The sequence below is a fragment of the Lithobates pipiens genome, unplaced genomic scaffold (genome assembly GCF_037356315.1).
Source record: "Lithobates pipiens isolate NorthernLeopardFrog02 unplaced genomic scaffold, aLitPip1_a1.2 Scaffold_24, whole genome shotgun sequence".
Taxonomy (NCBI): domain Eukaryota; kingdom Metazoa; phylum Chordata; class Amphibia; order Anura; family Ranidae; genus Lithobates; species Lithobates pipiens.
Genome location: NW_027507786.1, coordinates 21,138,250 through 21,161,588, shown reverse-complemented (window position 1 = coordinate 21,161,588; position 23,339 = coordinate 21,138,250). Strand labels below are relative to the sequence as shown.

At 50.9% G+C, this 23,339-nt stretch overlaps 1 protein-coding gene across 1 annotated transcript in view; it reads right to left on the bottom strand.

Moving 5' to 3' along the window:
• PDE3B (phosphodiesterase 3B) overlaps positions 1–23,339 on the bottom strand; it is a 140,151-nt gene that overhangs the window by 90,009 nt on the left and 26,803 nt on the right. The window contains 1 exon segment of the mRNA XM_077453679.1: positions 277–327. Coding sequence (XP_077309805.1) covers positions 277–327 — 51 coding nt within the window.

The window sequence follows — 23,339 nt, the reverse complement described above, 5'->3', positions numbered from 1 at the left end:
TAAACCAGAGGCTCTGGATGGACAGTTGGATAAATGGTTCTATATTTAGGATGTATCCGGTCTATAAACCAAAGGCTCTGGATGGACAGTTGGATAAATGGCTCTATATTTAGGATGTATCCGGTCTATAAACCAGAGGCTCCGGATGGACAGTTGGATAAATGGCTCTATATTTAGGATGTATCCGGTCTATACTTTGTCTCCGCCGATGGAAGTGATGAGATGTATTTTGAGTTTTATGACGTTTTGTGAAGGGATTTCTCTGATTGGACGGACCTGATACTGAGGTTTGTACCATTGCTTCAAATCCCAATCCCAGAGGATCATCTGAAACAAAAAAAATAAAAAAATAAAAATTAGAAACAAAATAAAACAGATACAAAGTCACAGAATAAACTTTTGATTCTTTTGTTTACATAGAAGAAACTGAGAGACACAAATAATGAAAAGAAAAAAAAAAAACCTCATGACACGAGTATGAACCCCTCCCCCTCATTTTTCTCAATACCTTTTATATCTTCAGTTCTCATGTAACACATCCTCAGCCAAATCCCACCCCCCCTCCCTCATGTTAAATCCTCCCCCCCCCCCCCCAGTGTACCCGCTTCTTTCCTGAACTGAAATGTCTTCCTCGGATATCACTGCACACTGTGAGCCTCAACCCAATTCCTACCTGACAGAATACCTCACCCCATCTCCATAACATAAGGGGGGAGGTGTTCTGTAGCACAGCAGGTAGGACTGACAACTCTGCCTTGGATTTCAGTGCAGCAGAGGCAGTGTGTTGTCAGCACAGCACAGGACATTAGAAACTCACTGATCAATAATTGATAATAAAAGACGATTTGCTGGGAGTCTCAGCACCGAGCACACCATCACAGGTCTAGGTTTCTTATTGGAGAAACACATTCAGAGGAACTACAAGTCACAGCACAGCCTGTCAGGCAGGGTTAGATGACCCTGCACACAATTATACTTCTCAGATAAGATTTACTGCAATTTACAGAAAGAAAGGCACAATGGGAGGGAGGGAGGGGGGGGGGGGTATGTGGGACACATGAAGTGTCTGGATTACCCTTGTTAGCTCAGATCCACATAACCCCTTCCCCCGCACTTGTTGCTTTTCCTGTTCGGTACTGCTAAGCCTTGGTGAAATTATTGCTGCCAGAGCCCTTCCCGAGTTCTCATCTCCTCGAACTGAGAGAATCTGAAAGCCCGGCCTCAGCATCATCATTAGTGCACCACCAAAAGGGCCCCAACCACGCCAGCAGAGATCGATTTTTCCCCCTCATCTGGAGATTCTCCTCCCCCTCCCATTTCACAGTATTTACATAGACAATTTTCACCTTCCTGAAAACAAAGTCCTGCAAGTGGACTTGGACCTAGAAGAGTCACTTCAGGGCCTAAGGCAGCGCAGCCTCCAGGAGTTTACACTGTTCTTTTCTGGCTGCCCTTATGATACCCTAAGTCAGGGGTCTCCAAACTTTCTAAACAAAGGGCCAGTTTACTGTCCTTTACACTTTAGGAGGGCCGGACTGTGGAATTTGGGGATATAAAAACGCCCCATTGTCAGTGGGAGTATACAATCCTCCCTCATTGGTGTCAGTGGGAGGAATTCTGCCCCATCACTGGCGTCATTGGTAGGAAATGTGCCCCATCATTGGGTCATTGGTAGGAAATGTGCCCCATCATTGGGTCATTGGTAGGAAATGTGCCTCATCATTGGCGTCATTGGTAGGAAATGTGCCTCATCATTGGCGTCATTGGTAGGAAATGTGCCCCATCATTGGCATCATTGGTAGGAAATGTGCCTCATTATTGGCGTCATTGGTAGGAAATGTGCCGCATCATTGGCAGGAAATGTGCCCCATCATTGGCAGGAAATGTGCCCCATCATTGGTAGGAAATGTGCCCCATCATTGATGTCATTGGTAGGAAATGTGCCGCATCATTGGCGTCATTGGTAGGAAATGTGCCCCATCATTGGTAGGAAATGTGCCCCATCACTGGTAGGAAATGTGCCCCATCACTGGTAGGAAATGTGCCCCATCACTGGTAGGAAATGTGCCCCATCACTGGTAGGAAATGTGCCCCATCACTGGTAGGAAATGTGCCCCATCACTGGTAGGAAATGTGCCCCATCACTGGTAGGAAATGTGCCCCATCACTGGTAGGAAGTGTGCCCCATCATTGGTAGGAAATGTGCCCCATCATTGGTAGGAAATGTGCCCCATCACTGGTAGGAAATGTGCCCCATCACTGGTAGGAAATGTGCCCCATCACTGGTAGGAAATGTGCCCCATCACTGGTAGGAAATGTGCCCCATCACTGGTAGGAAATGTGCCCCATCACTGGTAGGAAATGTGCCCCATCACTGGTAGGAAATGTGCCCCATCACTGGTAGGAAATGTGCCCCATCAATGATGTCATTGGTATCATTGATAGGAAATGTGCCCCATCATTGGTGTGATTGGCAGGAAATGTGCCCCATCATTGGTGTGATTGGTGCCAGTGAAAAAAATAGCATCCCAAGGGCCGGATAAAAGCGAGCAAAGTGCCACATCCGGCCCCTGCCCTGCAGTTTGGAGACCACTGCTCTAGGCGATTCTGTTGCAGTTTACAAAGTCCAGAACTGAAGCCACATTTCTGAGCCCAGAAGGCAGGGATCTGATGTGACATTGCACAGCATAGAGCAGGGAGCTGAGTGTAATGTGAGATCTGAGTGGAGGGAATGGACACACGCACACACAGCCCTCTACACCGTCTCATAGGGAAACATGCACAGCTGAGGCTGTCAATCACCTGCTGTGTGCTGGGGGGGAGGAGCCATCTCTCAGTATTGTCTCGTGTTGGCATACAGAAATCTCCAAACTACGGCCCTCCAGCTGTTGCAGAACTACACATCCCATGAGGCATTGCAAAACTCTGACATTCACAGACATGACTAGGTATGATGGGAATTGAAGTTTCTGAACAACTGGAGGGGCCGTAGTTTGGAGACCCCCCTGTAGTCAGAAATGTTTCATACAGAGAGCAGAGGAAGGAGGCAGCAGACAGAAATCACACTCAGTGCTCTGGACTGAGACCCTTACACACTATAGAGCAGGGATCTGCAATTAGCGAGACCTCCAGCTGTTGCAAAACTACAAGTCCCAGCATGCCTCTGCCTCTGGGTGTCATGCTTGTGGCTGTCAGAGTCTTGCAATGCCTCATGGGACTTGTAGTTCTGCAACAGCTGGAGGTCCGCTAATTGCAGATCCCTGGTATAGAGGGACGTGCTTTGTTCGGATTTCCATATAGTGGTTTACGAGTTTGGATGGAGGTCCTGCAGATGTAAGGGGAGGAGCCCCTCTATGTTCTGCACAAGACACAAAGCATATCAGAAAGCCCAGAAACTGCTTCATACAATCACTGCGCCAATTGCCTCCGACGTGACGGAATGGAGACCTGGGATAAAAACCTCGCCCCCCCCACATAGAAGGGACACCAGAATCCCCGGCAGATAGAAATCCCAGCAAGTTTATGTATACCGTTCATCCCGGCAGCGGCAGGTTGCATGCTGGGAAACGCAGCGATTTGGGATCACACAGCAGATCTGTGACACGCATGAAAACCGCAGAGGTGTCAGGAAACTTCCGTGGTGAAACTCGCAGATCTTATCTGTCCCGATGACGTCAATGAAACCACAATATTGCTGTACGGGGAAGAGAATCAGACGGCGGCGAGGTGTCAGTCCGTCCCCCGCCGCCAGATGACTGAAATCAACCAATGTTCAAGGAGATCGACTCAACTGAAGGGCCAGAGCAACCAAATTATATATACATACACATACACAGAATCTCACAAAAGTAAGTACACCCCTCAGTCACATTCCTTCTCTCTTTTCATGTGACAACACTGAAGAAATGACACTTGTCTACAATGTAAAGTAGTGAGTGTACAGCTTGTATAACAGTGTAAATTTCCTGTCCCCTCAAAATAACTCAACACACAGCCATTAATGTCTAAACCACTGGCAACAAAAGTCAGTACACCCCTAAGTGAAAATCTCCAAATTGGGCCTAAAGTGTCAATATTTTGTGTGGCCGCCATTATTTTCCAGCACTGCCTTCACCCTCTTGGGCATGGAGGTCAGCAGAGCTTCACAGGTTGTCACTGGAGTGCTCTTCCCCTCCCCCATGATGACATCACAGAGCTGGTGGATGTTGGAGACTTTCCCCTCCTCCACCTTCCATTTGAGGATGTCCCACAGATGATCAATAGGGTTTAGGTCTGGAGACATGCTTGGCCAGTCCATCACCTTTACCCTCAGCTTCTTTAGCAAGGCAGTGGTGGTGTTGGAGGTGTGTTTGGGGGGGTTATCATGTTGGAATACTGCCCTGCGGTCCAGTCTCTGAAGGGAGGGGGTCATGCTCTGCTTCAGTATGTCACAGTACATGTTGGCATTCATGGTCCCCTCAATGATCTGTAGCCCCCCCAGTGCCGGCAGCACTCATGCAGCCCCAGACCATGACACCCCCACCACCATGCCTAACTGTAGACAAGACACACTTGTCTTTGTCCTCCTCACCTGGTTGCCCCCACACACGCTTGTCACCATCTGACACCAAATAAGTTTATCTTGGTCTCATCAGACCACAGGACATGGTTCCAGTAATCCATCTCCTTAGTCTGCTTGTCTTCAGCAAACTGTTTGTGGTCTTTTCTTGTGCATCATCTTTAGAAGAGGCTTCCTTCTGGGATGACAGCCATGCAGATCAATTTGATGCAGTGTGCGGCGTATGGTCTGAGCACTGGCAGGCTGACCCCCCCCCCCCCCCCCCACCCCTACAACCTCTGCAGCAATGCTGGCAGCACTCATACGTCTATTTCCCAAAGACAACCTCTGGATATGACACTGAGCACGTGACCTCAACTTCTTTGGTGGACCATGGCGAGGCCTGTTCTGAGGGGAACCTGTCCTGTTATACCGCTGTATGGTCTTGGCCACCGTGCTGCAGCTCAGTTTCAGGGTCTTGGCAATCTTCTTATAGCCTAGGCCATCTTTATGTAGAGCAACAATTCTTATCTTCAGATCCTCAGATTTGCCATGAGGTGCCATGTTGTACTTCCAGTGACCAGGATGAGAGAGTGAGAGCGATAACACCAAATATAACACACCTGCTCCCCATTCACACCTGAGACCTTGTAACACTAACGAGTCACATGACACCGGGGGAGGGAAAATGTCTAATTGGGCCCAATTTGGAGATTTTCACTTAGGGGTGTACTGACTTTTGTTGCCAGCGGTTTAGACATTAATGGATGTGTGTTGAGTTATTTTGAGGGGACAGGAAATTTACACTGTTATACAAGCTGTACACTCACTACTTTACATTGTAGACAAGTGTCATTTCTTCAGTGTTGTCACATGAAAAGAGAGAAGAAAAGGCACAGTGGTGTAGTGGGGGGGCGGCACAGTGGTGTAGTGGGGGGGGGGGGGGCACAGTGGTGTAGTGGGGGGGGGCACAGTGGTGTAGTGGGGGGGGGCGGCACAGTGGTGTAGTGGGGGGGGGGCGGCACAGTGGTGTAGTGGGGGGGGCGGCACAGTGGTGTAGTGGTTAGCACTCTCACCTAGCAGTAAGAAGGGTCACTGGTTCGAATCCCAACCACAACACTACCTGCCTGCAGTTTGCATGTTCTCCCTGTGTCTGTGTGGGTTTCCTCCGGGTACTCCGGTTTCTTCCCACCAGACATGCAGGTAGGTTAATTGGCTTCTGTCCAAATTGGCCCTAGTATATGAATGGGGACCTTGGATTGTGGGCTCCTTGAGGGTAGGGACCGATGTGAGTGTGCAATGTAAAGGGATAGGGACAATTGTAGACACTCACTCAGGTTGAACTGGATGGACTGGTGTCTTTATTACTATCTATGAAAGAAAAGATTTACACAAATGTCACCGATTTGTGAGATACTGTATATACATATATACGCACAGACATGCATATAAATGCAAGCGGAAGTTTGCAGCACCCCTCAGGAGGATCGGCATATAATGTAACGAAGTGACGGTTCGGACACTTCATGGATTGTTACATTTTATGATGGAGACTTTATATCAAACATTTGTAGTGTGCAGGAAACTTTCATTTGGATGTCTCCCTATTTCAAAATTGATGGGACCCCCTCCTGTTGTTCTCCATATCTGAAGGGTGGGTGGGGGGGGGAATGGATGGAATGAAGGGAGGGGATGGATGGAATGAAGGGAGGATGGATGGATGGAATGAAGGGAGGGTGGATGGATGGAATGAAGGGAGGGGATGGATGGATGGAATGAAGGGAGGGTGGATGGAATGAATGAAGGGAGGGGATGGATGGAATGAAGGGAGGGTGGATGGATGGAATGAAGGGAGGGGATGGATGGATGGAATGAAGGGAGGGTGGATGGAATGAAGGGAGGGTGGATGGATGGAATGAAGGGAGGGTGGATGGAATGAAGGGAGGGTGGATGGATGGAATGAAGGGAGGGTGGATGGATGGAATGAAGGGAGGGAGATGGATGGAATGAAGGGAGGGTGGATGGATGGAATGAAGGGAGGGTGGGTGGATGGATGGAATGAAGGGAGGGTGGGTGGATGGATGGAATGAAGGGAGGGTGGATGGATGGAATGAAGGGAGGGAGGGTGGATGGATGGAATGAAGGGAGGGTGGATGGATGGAATGAAGGGAGGGTGGATGGATGGAATGAAGGGAGGGTGGATGGATGGAATGAAGGGAGGGTGGGTGGATGGAATGAAGGGAGGGTGGGTGGATGGATGGAATGAAGGGAGGGTGGGTGGATGGATGGAATGAAGGGAGGGTGGATGGATGGAATGAAGGGAGGGTGGATGGATGGAATGAAGGGAGGGTGGATGGATGGAATGAAGGGAGGGTGGATGGATGGAATGAAGGGAGGGTGGATGGATGGAATGAAGGGAGGGTGGATGGATGGAATGAAGGGAGGGTGGATGGATGAAATGAAGGGAGGGTGGGTGGATGGATGAAATGAAGGGAGGGTGGATGGATGGAATGAAGGGAGGGTGGATGGATGGAATGAAGGGAGGGTGGATGGATGGAATGAAGGGAGGGTGGATGGATGGAATGAAGGGAGGGTGGATGGATGGAATGAAGGGAGGGTGGGTGGATGGATGAAATGAAGGGAGGGTGGGTGGATGGATGAAATGAAGGGAGGGTGGATGGATGGAATGAAGGGAGGGTGGATGGATGGAATGAAGGGAGGGTGGATGGATGGAATGAAGGGAGGGCACATGGAGTGAAGGGAGGGCACGTGGATGGATGGATGGAATGAAGGGAGGGTGGGTGGATGGAATGAAGGGAGGGTGGATGGATGGAATGAAGGGAGGGTGGATGGATGGAAATGAAGGGAGGGCACATGGAGTGAAGGGAGGGCACGTGGATGGATGGATGAATGAAGGGAGGGGGCAGATGGAATGAAGGGAGGGGGCGGATGGAATGAAGGGAGGGGCATGTGAAATGAAGGGAGGGGCACATGGAATGAAGGGAGGGGGGCACATGGAATGAAGGGAGGGGGGCACATGGAATGAAGGGGTGGTGCATGGAATGAAGGGGGGGCACATGGAATGAAGGGAGGGGATGGATGGAATGAAGGTGGGGCACTCATTGCAGCCATAGACCCGGTGAATGGCGGGTGTTTTGGTGAAATGTTGCCATCACCGGGAAAAGAAAAAAGCGGGCATTTATTCTCCAGCACATAATGGGACATTTCGGGGCCCCGGGACCCCTTCTTCGGGGTTTAGAGGTTGACGCAAAATGCAAAAACGGGAGCAAATCTAAACATCTGACCATTACACAGAACTCCACACAACATCTCCATTCAGGCTCTGGAAGTATCCTGCGTATCCAATGGGGAAGAACGACCCGTCTTGTTGCTCGGTGGAGAAGAATCGTTATTCGGATGATGATCTGTCCCCCCCGCCCCCCTCCTTGGTGAGCTGGGTAATGTCAGCCGCTCCTGTGCGTGCCGCCGCGCCGACTACAAATGTAAACAGAACCAGAGAGAGAGAACAGACACCAAACCGTCCGCCGCGCTCGTCATCTGTCGTCCTGGGATAACCGTCCACCAATCCCACGTCACGCAATCGCCATATCAGATAAGCGCAGGACGGGGATTATTTACTTCTGTAGAGTTTGATGTAAATCGCGGGAGGTGCCACTTCCACCGCAGCGCTCCTCAATACATGAACTCAGGATCCGCGGCCGCGTGCGCTGCGCTGCGATTCATTCAGAACTCACAAAGGCAATGCGGCTCCAAAGCCCCACAACCATCAGCAGCGCGCTTCGCTGCATCGCCAAATATGACGCAAGTCCAATTTTTGGACATTTTAGCGCCCTCCCAGCCAATCTGTTACCGCCGTGCACCGGGACAGCGCGGTCCGAGCACGCCCCAAATCAGCGCAATACGCAGAGAACGTGTATGAAGGAGAACATCCCAAAACAAAACCTTTTTTTTTGTTAGCTGGAATGGGGGAGGGTCAGACCCCCCATCAGGTGACCCCCCAGGAGAGATTTCCTCTCACTTATTACTGTGACACCAAGACCGGAAATGAGGGCAGAAGAGTCACAGCAAGGAGGGTCCAGCCAGGGGTCGCCCCACCCCCCCACACCCAACGCTGAACTCTCCATACACAATCAAGTGGACCCGTCATCAGAAAGTGCAGCATGCTGGGTAGTCCATCCGTCTAACACTGACTAGTGTTACAATGTTACAATGTACAGTCTGATCACTGGGGGAGGGGAGACTGAGGAAATGACGACTCCTCTTTCTACAAAGTTACAGTTAAAGACTAGGGGGGGCCAGAGAGACGATATAAGACTGAGGGGAGGGGAGGAGGGAGGATATAATACTGGGGGGGGCAGAGGGAGGATATAAGACTGAGGGGGGGGGGTCGGAGGGTGGATATAAGACTGAGGGGGGGGGGTCGGAGGGAGGATAAAAGACTGAAGGGGGGGGGGGTCGGAGGGAGGATAAAAGACTGAGGGGGGGAGGCGGAGGCAGGATATAAGACTGAGAGGGAGGGCGGAGGGAGGATATAAGACTGAGGGGGGTAGGGAGGATATAAGACTGAGAGGGGGGGCGGGGGGAGGATATAAGACTGAGGGGGGTAGGGAGGATATAAGACTGAGAGGGGGGGCGGGGGGAGGATATAAGACTGAGGGGGATGATAATAAGACTGAGGGGGGGGTCGGAGGGAGGATATAAGACTGGGGGGAGGATGGATATAAGACTGAGGGGGGGGGGCTGGAGGGAAGATATAAGACAGGGGGGGATATAAGACTGAGGGGGAGGGAGGATATAAGACTGAGGGGGGGGGGGAGAGAGGATATAAGACAGAGGGGGATATAAGACTGGGGGGAGGGAGGATATAAGACTGAGGGGGGGAGAGGGAGGATATAAGACAGGGGGGGATATAAGACTGAGGGGGGGGGCGGAGGTAGGATACAATACTGAGGGGGGGGCGGAGGTAGGATACAATACTGAGGGGGGGGGGTGCAGACACCTTGGTAGGATACAATACTGAGGGGGGGGGGGCGGAGATAGGATACAATACTGGGGGGGGGGGGGTAGGATACAATACTGAGGGGGGGGTGCGGAGGTAGGATACAATACTGGGGGGGCGGAGGTAGGATACAATACTGAGGGGGGGTGCGGAGGTAGGATACAATACTGAGGGGGGGCTCGGAGGTAGGATACAATACTGAGGGGGGGGTGCGGAGGTAGGATACAATACTGAGGGGGGGGGTGCGGAGGTAGGATACAATACTGAGGGGGGGGGGGCGCGGAGGTAGGATACAATACTGAGGGGGGGGCGCGGAGGTAGGATACAATACTGAGGGGGGGCTCGGAGGTAGGATACAATACTGAGGGGGGGGGGCGGAGGACTCATTATCTGTTGGCTCATCGCACTCCTCTCAGCCCTCCTGGTACATTCAGTCCTCTGAAGAGGGAACTGGAATCTCTCACGGCTCAGCGAGATGAAAAGTGGAAGAGGCGATAGGTTGCCGGAGGTCAGCCAAGCTCTCAGCCACGACGGCTCCTAAATGGGACACAGAGATTGGCTAACCAATCAAAGTGAGCGAATGTACCATGGCCATCCATCATTATCAGGAGCTAAAAACATCTCCCATTATCAGCCAAAATACAGACCCCCCCACCCCCCCATCCCATCCCCCCACTCCCACTGTGAACACAGCCAAGGAACCTGCCAAGAGGACCTTCAGGCTCATCTTTGGCTCCTGAAAACTAACAGAACATTAATTTCCGGCAATATTTATTATGTGTGTCGCACCGATCACATCTGAGGAAGCCAATTAGCGTCTGGTAAACCCAAAGACCGACCTTAATCCTTCCATGTATTCCCATCACTGTGATAAATCCCGACACCATGAGAAGGTCCTGAGATCACAGGCTTGGCTCCTATTCTTAGGGATAAGTCCAACGTAAGAGAGAGAAGTGAAGGGTGGAGCGCCGGCGGGGGGATCTCATTACTCTACAGCTTGTCTCGGAATATGGCTTGTACGGACGTGTGTCGTCCTCTGGGGATCTTCTTCTCTGGTGGTGGTTGGTCAGAATTTGGTGATCTCCCTAAACCCAGGTTGTAGTTCCATATAAAAACAGTTTGGATTTTGTATGGTGGGATTGGGGGCCACTCTCTATCAGCTGGGGTATCCCGAAGGACCCCCCCCCCCCCCAGAGGAGATCACTAAAACATAGGAAGGATGAGAGCACCACACCAATCCACCACACAATGTATTCCACATATGAATCCAACGCAAAGGACCCCTGGAGGAGATCACTAGAGCGTAGGAAGGATGAGACCACCACAGTCCATTACAAAGTTTATTCCACATACAAAGAAAAAGTGACCGATTTTCTTCAATTCACCATCAAAGGCCGGCCGCCATTGTATCACACAATGGCACCAACTGCACTTTCTCCACTTTCCTTTTCCCCATCTTTATGTTGTTTGTTTTGTAGGTCACTTTATGTTTTGCTTTTTTCTTGGTTGTTGGGTTTGTACACTTCACGTTTGATTAGAAGGGTGTAGGTCCTCGGGCCTGCCCTGAACGTCTTGTGGAGGGGTGTGTACATGGTTCGCCCTCTCATGGGGGAGCCCCACCTAGTACTCGGGGTGGTCTGTTTCAGCGGACCTCCCAGAGAACGGGGTCCATTTGGTTTCGGCCAAATGGACCATGTGAAAGTACCCTAGTCCCCGTCTGGAGCCTAATGCCCCGGGGGATCAGGGCAAAGGTCCCTTCTCTTCGGAGGAGGACCATATGTACACCCTGTGCAATTTTTGTGTCTCACTTTTTGGTGTGCACTTTTTTTGAGGTTTAAGTGGATATGCCGGGATCACGGTTGAGGTTTAAGTGGGTATGCCGGGATCACGGTTGAGGTTTAAGTGGATATGCCGGGATCACGGTTGAGGTTTAAGTGGGTATGCCGGGATCACGGTTGAGGTTTAAGTGGATATGCCGGGATCACGGTTGAGGTTTAAGTGGGTATGCCGGGATCACGGTTGAGGTTTAAGTGGATATGCCGGGATCACGGTTGAGGTTTAAGTGGGTATGCCGGGATCACGGTTGAGGTTTAAGTGGGTATGCCGGGATCACGGTTGAGGTTTAAGTTGCTTTAAAACCTGCCATGAATTGTGATTTTATCTAAACCTCTTCAATTCCAAGGGCCTCGTTTTCTGGGGTGATCCCGCCATTTGGGGATCTGTGTCCCCCACACCACAATAATCCGGCCAAAAGTCTGTAATAATCAGTTTACAAGTCCCAATGAAGGGGAATTGTTTTAACACCCGAAAAAAGATCAATTCTTATGTGGAATAAACTTTGTGGTGGATTGGTGTGTTGGCTTGGTGGATTGGTGGATTGGTGCGGTGGCTTGGTGGAGCGGTGGCTTGGTGGAGCGGTGGCTTGGTGGAGCGGTGGCTTGGTGGAGCGGTGGCTTGGTGGAGCGGTGGCTTGGTGGAGCGGTGGCTTGGTGCGGTGGCTTGGTGCGGTGCTCTCATCCTTCCTACGCTCTAGTGATCTCCTGTGGGGCTCCTTTAGGATACCCCAGCTGATAGAGAGACGCCCTCAAGCCCATTGCAGACTCTGACTGACTTCCTACACCATACATGTGCAAATGTTGGAAGATCGAGGAAGATGACCAACAAATTCTGACCAACCACCACCAGAGAAGGAGATCACCACCACACCACACAAGCTGTAAAGCAATGAGCTTCTATGAGGCCCCACCACCGGCACTCAATATCTGATGTTACTGGGGACTTATCAGTAGCTCTGCAGACAGAGGGGGAAGGAAGTTGAAGAACTCAGCTGGTCTTTATCGTCTTCAGTATATCTTGGTACGGGGGCCACGAGGCTCCTTTGACTTTCAAAGCTGAACTTCAGCTAAACCCACCAAACATATGATGGCCCCAAGCAGCGCAGGTTGTGTACTCTGGTGAAGATGATGTGGTTACCGGCGTTACCCTAAATGAAGGGGATCGCAGGGAACGGGGGCCGCACAGTCGCGAATGGGGGGCCGCAGGGAACGGGGGCCACACAATAGGGAAAGGGGGCGCAGGGACACGCCTCTGTACACCACAACTGACAACATTTTGGTAATTTTTTCTTCTCCCTTTAGTACACAATTGTTATTTTTCATGACGCAAATGCCATCCAGAGTCAATAGTCCATGTGACCTCCGGAGAGGAAACTGCAAAAACGATTTCCTGAACCTTCCCCGGACGCCGGGCGCGGGGGATGCCGCGTTCTGTCAGCTGGAAGTGGGACACAATATTTGCTGATGGCGCTCTCCGGCAAGGACAGGCGGGTGGCCTGACTGTGTTCCCCCTCCCCCGAGGACATTACTGTCTGTCCTGTTTCCATGTCAAATGAAGCGTGATGGAAGCTGCGACAAAAGGGGGGACCGCCACCCCAACCCCCCCCCCCCCCCGTCACGCTCCACAGCAACCAGCCGACACGTTTCTCAGGAGAGTCAGGAAAACAACCGGAGTGACCCGTCCTGACCCGGCCAGTCCGCCCAACACCGGGAGGCTCATAAACCAGCTCAGTGCATAGAAGAGACTAAATGACGGGTGGCGGGATCACCACTCCGGCGTCTGTCTGCTCACACCTCCACCTCTCACACAACGCTCGGGGCGATCGCGTCATTTGTCAGCGTCGTCCTATCAGCTCACCCTAAAACTGACTTTTCACCCCCCCCTGACCTTCAAACTGCACATTAGACAGTAGAGCCTCCTCCTTATACGAGAGGGAAGAAGACGGAAAGTCCCTCCCAAACAGAGGTTTTGGTCATTCCGGAGTACGGAAGGGTTAGCATCTCTGTCAGGTTTTTATTGCTGAGAGAAAATGAGCCAAAGACACTTTATCGTTCGTCAAATAACTAAAAACAACAACAACCAACGCGTTTCGGGAGGTCCGGACATTCCCTTCATCAGGGCTGGAAAGTATGCAGAGCATCAAGGAAAGAAGCTCGCCGACCCTGGGAGGGGGAGAAAACTCCAAAGTGTAATGCTGAAACTGAAGCCGGCCCATACATTGATTGGAATTTGGCTGGTCCCCGAAGAACCGGCTGAACGTGGATTCATCTATGGGCAGGGGGTGTCCAACTCCATTTCATGCCACACAAGCATTATGGTTGCCCTCAAAGGGCAAGTTGTATCTGTAAGACTAGATGTCCAGAGCACCCCCTCCCCTCCCACCCACACCATCAGAAGTCAAGAGTTCCCCACTATCCCTTACACCACAGTGTACCCCCCCCCCCTTATTTTGTGCTGCTGCTGGGAAGAAGCTGGGGGTGGAGCTGGAAATCCTAACGTGTAGGGTCTGGAGGAGAAACAGAGGACGACTGGAGTCAGGTGTCTGAGTATGCTGAATGCAGTTCCTGGGTGGGGGGAGGGCAGAGATGAGGGGGTGCTGCACAGGGTGGAGGGCAGAGATGAGGGGGTGCTGCATAGAGAGGGGCAGAGATGAGGGGGGCTGCACAGAGAGGGGGGCAGAGATGAGGGGGTTCTGCAAAAATGGCTGGCAGAGATGAGGGGCTGCTGCACAGAGAGGGGCAGAGATGAGGGGGTGCTGCCAAATAGAGGGGCAGAGATAAGGGGGTGCTGCAAATAGAGGGACAGAGATGAGGGGGTGCTGCAAATAGAGGGGCAGAGATGAGGGGTGCTGCAAATAGAGGGCAGAGATGGAGGGGTGCTGCAAATAGAGGGGCAGAGATGAGGGGTGCTGCAAATAGAGGGGCAGAGATGAGGGGGTGCTGCAAATAGAGGGGCAGAGATGAGGGGGTGCTGCACAGAGAGGGCAGAGATGAGGGGGTGCTGCACAGAGAGGGGCAGAGATGAGGGGGTGCTGCACAGAGAGGGGCAGAGATGAGGGAGTGCTACACAGAGAGGGGCAGAGATGAGGGGGTGCTACACAGAGAGGGGCAGAGGATGAGGGGGTGCTACACAGAGAGGGGTAGAGATGAGGGGGTGCTGCACAGAGAGGGGTAGAGATGAGGGGGTGCTGCACAGAGAGGGGCAGAGATGAGGGGGTGCTGCACAGAGAGGGGCAGAGATGAGGGGGTGCTGCACAGAGAGGGGCAGAGATGAGGGGGTGCTGCACAGAGAGGGGCAGAGATGAGGGGGTGCTGCACAGAGAGGGGCAGAGATGAGGGAGTGCTACACAGGGAGGGGCAGAGATGAGGGGGGCAGAGATGAGGGGGGCAAGAGATGGAGGAGTGCTGCACAGAGAGGGGGGGCAGAGATGAGGGGTTGCTGCACAGAGAGGGGGGCAGAGATGAGGGGTTGCTGCACAGAGAGGGGGCAGAGATGAGGGGGTGCTGCACAGAGAGGGGGGGCAGAGATGAGGGGTTGCTGCACAGAGAGGGGGGCCAGAGATGAGGGGGTGCTGCACAGAGAGGGGGGGCAGAGATGAGGGGGTGCTGCACAGAGAGGGGGGCAGAGATGAGGGGGTGCTGCACAGAGAGGGGGGGGCAGAGATGAGGGGGTGCTGCACAGAGAGGGGGGGCAGAGATGAGGTGGGGCAGAGATGAGGGGGTGCTGCACAGAGGGGGGGCAGCAATGAGTCCTTTCACGGCTGCATTAGATAAGCACAGAATCTGGTGGAGCAGTTCTGTCTCCTCTCAACAAGGTGGGAATGAGGGGGGGGGGGGGTGCCGCCGCAGCTGCAGAAGAGGTGTGGGGGCTACACTGCAATGGCGCTACACTGCAATGGCCTGGTGTGGTTTGGTGGGGCCAGATTCGGCTTGCAGACTTGTGTTTGACACATGTGATCTGTGGGCAAAGCTGGCTGTACCCAAGGCGCTCTATTCATCGACTTATGTAAACCTGCTTGCTGGGTTTTCCTGAACGATCAGTGCTGCCGGTCATAGCCTGCAACACTGATCATTGTGTTCTGATGGTGGGGAAGTCTCCTGGCTGCCATAATGCAGTGGGGGGGATTCCCCCATCCACCTCGAGAATCAGATCTTTTATTTTCATTCAACCTGCTGGTTGAACGAAAAAATAAAATGTCTGCCTTACCCAACAGAAGTGCCTCAAGTTATGGTCTAAGAGTAGATTTAGAAACGCGACTCAGACCCCCCCCCCCCCCCCCAACCACACACGATGCAACTTTTATTGTTTGGACAAAAATTATTTTCTGTAGCAACATGGAGGTGAAATTGAAGGCGTGGTCGGCCGAATTTTGAAAATCAATGGTGGCGTCATCCAATCACAAAAAAAACAAAAAAAAAACTTTCTGATTTTGAAAAGAAAATGAGTGTGAAATGTGACCCGCGTGCGGCGGCTTAACTTGGTTTGAGAGCGTTTTGCAAGTCAAGCAAACATTTAAAAATGTTTTTGATTTGATATACGAGCAGCGTCACGTCACGTCACGTCACACCTGAGTATAAAGAGAAGAGGGCGCCTCTATGTGTAGCAATATGGAGACATTTAATGAAGGAACAACATTTAGCAACTCGCATGGTTGATGATTAAAACAGGGAAATCTAAGTATGCCGGGATCCGGGGTGAAGCTGCCACACAGACCGTCCTCCTCACCGCCATTGACGTCGTCCCTTCCACGCTGCGCTCCACATCGCTCTACTGCAGGGTAGTCTTCCTTCCCGGTCACGATTGCAGGTTGACAGCGGTCAGAGCCGGAGGTGCGGGGGGGGGGGGTGGTCTATGTGGACAGCTTTACCTCGGATCAGTAGAGGCTGGTGCTCAAAACTTTTGGGGGGCAAAAAAACTGAAAAATTCTGACCCCCCCATCAATTGCAGCCTCACTGTGCCCGTCAAATGCAGCCTCACTGTGCCCATCAAATAAAAACTCGCTGTGCCCATCAAATGCAGCCTCACTGTGCCCATCAAATAAAACCTCACTGTGCCCATCAAATGCAGCCTCACTGTGCCCATCAAATAAAAACTCACTGTGCCCATCAAATAAAACCCCACTTGTGTGCATCAAATGCAGCCACCTGTGCCCATCAAATGCAGCCACCTGTGCCCATCAAAAAAAACCTCACAGTCCCCATCAAATGCAGCCTCACTGTGCCATCAAATGCAGGCACTTGTGCCCATCAAATAAAGCCTCACTGTGCCATAAAATGCAGCCACCTGTGCCCATCAAATGCAGCCACCTGTGCCCATCAAATAAAGCCTCACTGTGCCCAATAAAGCATCATTGTGCCCAAATGCAGCCACCTGTGCCCATAAAATAAAACCTCACTTGTGCCCATCAAATGCAGCCACCTGTGCCCATCCAAATGCAGCCACCCGTGCCCATCAAATGCAGCCACCCGTGCCCATCAAATAAAACCTCACTTGTGCCCATCAAATAAAACCTCACTTGTGCCCATCAAATGCAGCCACCCGTGCCCATCAAATGCAGCCACCCGTGCCCATCAAATGCAGTTTTAGTAGATCGACCCCCATAATCTTTAGTTCGGCATGAACTGATATTGGAGCCAAACTCAGAAAATAAAAGTTTGCTTGTTACAAAGACACAGCAGTACCAAATAATGCCCACTAGATGGCGGTGTCTTCCACAAGGAGCCGCTGTAGTGTGACAACAGGTGGCTGTGTGCGGAGAGACATGTGCTGCTCTTCACAGGTCAGATCACTCCCAGTGCACATGATGGGGGGGCATCATCCTCCTCATCCTCCTCCTCCTCCTCATCCTCCTCCTCCTCCTCTTCCTCATCCTCCTCATCCTCATCCTCACCCTTCCCCATGGAGAGAGGAAGACGCCTGCTGATGCAATGTGAAAAAACAGAACAAACAACAGAAACTGCCCCAAATAATTGATGTCCATCCTGAGATTCTTCATGAAGGTCCTCAGCTTCTGACTGCAAACACTATTAGATTGTCAGCTCTTCAGAGCAGCAACTGTTTATTGTCTGATAAAAGAAATGATACGAGGTCTGTGTATAAAGCAGCGATTTCCACCAACCATTCACTGCCAATGAAAACACACAGAGCTGGAAGATTCACCTGCAAGGAATGTTGGCTGAATGTCAATAGAGATACACTATATTCCCAAAAGTATTGGGACGCCTGCCTTTACATGAACCTTAATGCCCCCCAGTCTTAGTCCGGAGGGTTCAATATTGAGTTGGCCCTTTGCAGCTATAACAGCTTCACCTCTTCTGGGAAGACCGTCCACAAGGTTTAGGAGGGTGTCTATGGGAATGTTTGACCATTCTTCCAGAAGAGCATTTGTGAGGTCAGGCACTGATGTTGGACGAGAAGGCCTGGCTCATAGTCTCCATCCTAATTCATCCCAAAGGTGTTGAGGTCAGGACTCTGCGCAGGCCAGTCAATTCTTCCACCCCAAATTCGCTCATCCATGTCTTTATGGACCTTGCTTTGTGCACTGGTCCAAATCATTTGGTGAAGGGGTGATTATGGTGTGGGGGGAGGGGGGATAATGGTGGGGGGTTGTTTTTCAGGGGTTGGGCTTGGCCCCTTAGTTGCAATGAAGGAAACTCTTAAGGTGTCAGCGTAAAAAGACATTTTCATGATCCCAACTTTGTGGGAACAATTTGGGGGACGGCCCTTCCTATTCCAACATGACTGCCCGCCAGTGTACAAAGCAAGGTCTATAAAGACACGGATGAGTGCGTTTGCGGTGGAGGAACTTGACTGACCTGCACAGAGTCCTGACCTCAACCCCACAGAACACCTTTGGGATGAATTAGAGTGGCGACGACAAGCCAGGCCTTCTCGTCCAACATCAGTGCCTGACCTCACAAATGCTCTTGTGGAAAAATGGTCAAACATTCCCATAGACACACTCCTAAACCTTGTGGACGGCCTTCCCAGAAGAGGTGAAGCTGTTATAGCTGCAAAGGGCCAACTCAATACTGAACCCTCCGGGACTAAGACTGGGATGTCATTAAAGGTCATGTAAAGGCAGGCGTCCCAATACTTTTGGGAATATAGTGTACACATTCCCCCGGAGTATATTTTCATGTCGTTTAGACGCACACATAAAATCGTCATCTAAGCAGAGCAGATCTCATCATCGAGATGGATTGATAAATATTTCCCGGGACTTCACAGCGGTGTCACCCACTTCCGCCCTTTTCTGGAACATTTTGTAACAATCGAATTTGGTGCTAGAAAATGACTCCGAGCCCCCCAAACATTCCATCTCTGTACACAGCCGGGGGGGGGGGGCAGAGGAGAAATCGGAAGGATTTGGAATTTTTGACGTCACGCCGTATTTTATTTGCACAGCAGTTTTTCAAACGCAATTTTTGGAAAAAACAAACAAATTTTTGAATATCAAAAAAAACAAAAAAAACAAACAAACAACAATCCATATAAACCAATTTGTTTGTATAAATATAAAGCTGAATGACGTCACGCCGAGCAAATCGACACCAAACACGTCACACTATGAAATTCAACATTTTCTATCCACAGGAAACCATTTAAAAGCCTTTGCAGGAAGAAGTTTTAATAATTATTATTTATTTTTTACTGTTGCTTTAAAATGTTTTCATCACTTTTATCGCCGTCACAAGGAATGTAAACATCGCTCTGCCGCCCGCGGCTTCTGGGCGGAGCAATCCTTCAGTATGAGTGGGAGGAACAGTGCCCCATCATTGGTGTCAGTGGGAGGAATAGTGCCCCATCATTGGTGTCAGTGGGAGGAATAGTGCCCCATCATTGGTGTCAGTGGGAGGAATAGCGCCCCATCATTGGTGTCAGTGGGAGGAATAGTGCCCCATCATTGGTATCAGTGGGGGAATAGTGCCCCATCATTGGTGTCAGTGGGGGAATAGTGCCCCATCATTGGTGTCAGTGGGAGGAATAGTACCCCATCATTGGTGTCAGTGGGAGGAATAGCGCCCATCATTGGTGTCAGTGGGAGGAATAGTGCCCCATCATTGGTGTCAGTGGGAGGAATAGTGCCCCATCATTGGTGTCAGTGGGAGGAATAATGTCCCATCATTGGCATCAGTGGGAGGAATAGTGCCCCATCATTGGTATCAGTGGGGGGAATAGTGCCCCATCATTGTGTCAGTGGGGGAATAGTGCTCCATCATTGGTATCAGTGGGGAGGAATAGTGCCCCATCATTGGTGTCAGTGGGAGGAATAATGTCCCATCATTGGTATCAGTGGGAGGAATAGTGCCCCATCATTGGTGTCAGTGGGAGGAATAGTGCCCCATCATTGGTGTCAGTGGGAGGAATAGTGCCCCATCATTGGTGTCAGTGGGAGGAATAATGTCCCATCAGTGGGAGGAATAGTGCCCATCAGTGGGAGATATAGTGCCCCATCAGTGGAGAATAGTGCCCCATCAGTGGGAGGAATAGTGCCCCATCATTGGTTTTTGTTAGAATGTCTCTACATCCTGCAGGCTGCCAGTTGATGATGGAGATCACCCAACATGTGAATTGTCCGGAGACACCAATGGATGGGGCTGCCCTGTCATTGGATTACAGTTCCCAGCATGCCCACTAGCTGTGTATGCTGAGACTTGTAGTTCTCCAGGAGAACAGACGGCGGACTGTTGGCGGCTCATAGCCGGTCGCAGCGCGGAGAAGCAGTGAGTGCGGCGCGGTCAGACGTTACTGGAGTGCACAGGAGTCGCCATGGAAACACAACAGATCCGATAAACAATGAGGAGAGCGCCATGGCACCCGGACACTATCCGGGAAACCTCCCGCTACAGAGACGCCGCCGACCACGAGGTCACCGAAACCCAAGTGTGGGGGCAGAATGTGCTCATCGTATATATGGGGGCCGAGGGGGCGCTCATTACACCCCCCATTAATTATTTTGCCCCATCATTGGTGTCCGTAGAAAGAACGGTGCCCCATCATTGGTGTCAGTGGGAGGAATAGTGCCCCATCATTGTGTCAGTGGGAAGGATTAGTGCCCCATCATTGGTGTCAGTGGGAAGGATTAGTGCCCCATCATTGGTGTCAGTGGGGGGAATAGTGCCCCATCATTGGTGTCAGTGGGAAGGATTAGTGCCCCATCATTGGTGTCAGTGGAAGGATTAGTGCCCCATCATTGGTGTCAGTGGGAGGAATAGTGCCCCATCATTGGTGTCAGTGGGAAGGATTAGTGCCCCATCATTGGTGTCAGTGGGAAGGATTAGTGCCCCATCATTGGTGTCAGTGGGAAGGATTAGTGGCCCATCATTGGTGTCAGTGGGAAGGATTAGTGCCCCATCATTGGTGTCAGTGGAGGAATAGTGCCCCGTCATTGGTGTCAGTGGAAGGAATAGTGCCCCATCATTTGGTGTCAGTGGAAGGAATAGTGCCCCATCATTGGTGTCAGTGGGAGGAATAGTGTCCCATCATTGGTGTCAGTGGGGGGAATAGTGCCCCATCATTGGTGTCAGTGGGAGAATAGTGCCCAATCATTGGTGTCAGTGGAAGGAATAGTGCCCCATCATTGGTGTCAGTGGGAGGAATAGTGCCCAATCATTGGTGTCAGTGGGAGGAATAGTGCCCCATCATTGGTGTCAGTGGGAGGAATAGTGCCCCATCATTGGTGTCAGTGGGATGAATAGTGCCAATCATTGGTGTCAGTGGGAGGAATAGTGCCCCGTCATTGGTGTCAGTGGGAGGAATAGTGTCCCATCATTGGTGTCAGTGGGAGGAATAGTGTCCCATCATTGGTGTCAGTGGGAGGAATAGTGCCCCATCATTGGTGTCAGTGGGAGGAATAGTGTCCCATCATTGGTGTCAGTGGGAGGAATAGTGCCCCGTCATTGGTGTCAGTGGGAGGAATAGTGTCCCGTCATTGGTGTCAGTGGGAGGAATAGTGCCCCATCATTGGTGTCAGTGTGAGGAATAGTGTCCCATCATTGGTGTCAGTGGGGGAATAGTGTCCATCATTGGTGTCGTGGGGGAATAGTGCCCTATCATTGGTGTCAGTGGGAGGAATAGTGCCCAATCATTGGTGTCAGTGGAAGGAATAGTGCCCCATCATTGGTGTCAGTGGGAGGAATAGTGCCCAATCATTGGTGTCAGTGGGAGGAATAGTGCCCCATATTTTGGTGTCAGTGGGAGGAATAGTGCCCCATCATTGGTGTCAGTGGGATGAATAGTGCCAATCATTGGTGTCAGTGGGAGGAATAGTGCCCCGTCATTGGTGTCAGTGGGAGGAATAGTGCCACATCATTGGTGTCAGTGGGAGGAATAGTGCCACATCATTGGTATCAGTGGGAGGAATAGTGCCCCATCATTGGTATCAGTGGAAGGAATAGTGTCCCATCATTTGGTGTCAGTGGGAGGAATAGTGTCCCATCATTGGTGTCAGTGGGAGGAATAGTGTCCCATCATTGGTATCAGTGGGAGGAATAGTGTCCCATCATTGGTGTCAGTGTGAGAATAGTGTCCCATCATTGGTGTCAGTGGGAGGAATAGTGCCCCATCATTGGTGTCAGTGGGAGGAATAGTGCCCCATCATTGGTGTCAGTGTGAGGAATAGTGTCCCATCATTGGTGTCAGTGGGAGGAATATCATTGTTATGGCAGCAGATATATTCCATAACCCCGGAATCCTCTTCTTCAGCGGGCGGTCCACTTTCAAATAAAAGCGGTCTCTGCGGCAGATTCGCCACGAGATCCTCCCCGCGCGCTCCGGTCATCTCCACTGCTTACTGGAGCCGTTGGTAGCAGCGGAGACTATTGCGTGCTTCCTCCCGACTGCCCATTGGATGACGGAAGAGACATCAAATGTCACTTCCGCCCAATGGTCTACAAGAGGAAATTATTTATTTCTGTTAAAAAAAAAAAAAACTTTTTTCTTTAATTGTATTTTAGTGTAAATATGAGATGTGAGGTCTTTTTTTACCCCCCAGATCTCACATTAAAGAGGACCCGTCTATTACAAGTGAGGTTTACATTCCTTGTAATAGGAATAAAAGTGACCCCAAAATTATAATTTTTTTTTAAAAGGACAGTGTAAAAAAAATAAAATAAACTAAAATGAAAAAATAAAATAAATTCAAGCGTGCCCGTCTTTTTTTTTATTTTATTATTATTCAAAATTTAATTTTTTCCCCCAAAAATTGCGCTTGTGAGACCGCTAAGCAAATACGGTGTGACAAAGTATTGCAACGACCGCCGTTTTATTCTCTAGGGTGTCTGAAAAAAAAATATTATATATATAATGTTGGAGGGTTCTGAGTAATTTTCTAGCGAAAAAAAAAAAAAAAAGATTTTAACTTGTAAACACCGAGTCTGAAAAATAGGTCCGGTCCTTAAAGCGGAGTTCTGCTTAAAAAAAAAAAAAATGTAATAAAAAATTTAAAGTCAGCTACAAATACTGCAGCTGCTGACTTTTATTAACCGGACACTCACCTGTCCCCGGGGTCAGCGATGTGGGGGATCAAAGACTCGTCCCCCCCATCCCCCCCATCCCCCCCCCCCCGCTCGACGGCACCAGCATTTTAACTGTAGGCGCACGGCTGCAGCTTCACAACCGGGCACACACCACGCATGCGCGATCCACGCAATCATCTGGGACCTGCAACGTGTCCCAGATGATCGCCTAGAGGGAGGAGGGGGGGGAGAGGTGATCTTCCTTGCAGCGCCAAGGGTGCGCCAGACGGAAGTGGGAGATGAAACCCTCTGAAAAGAGGTTATCCACCCCCCCCCCCCAAAAAAAATAAACAATTAACACGCCAGGGGGGTCACCTTCTCTCTTAAATCGGAAGTTCCATTTTTGGGTGGAGAACGCCGCTTTAAGTGGTTAAAGCAAAGGACCAAATTTTGATTTTTGATCTTTTCGCTTTTTTAAAGGTAGAGG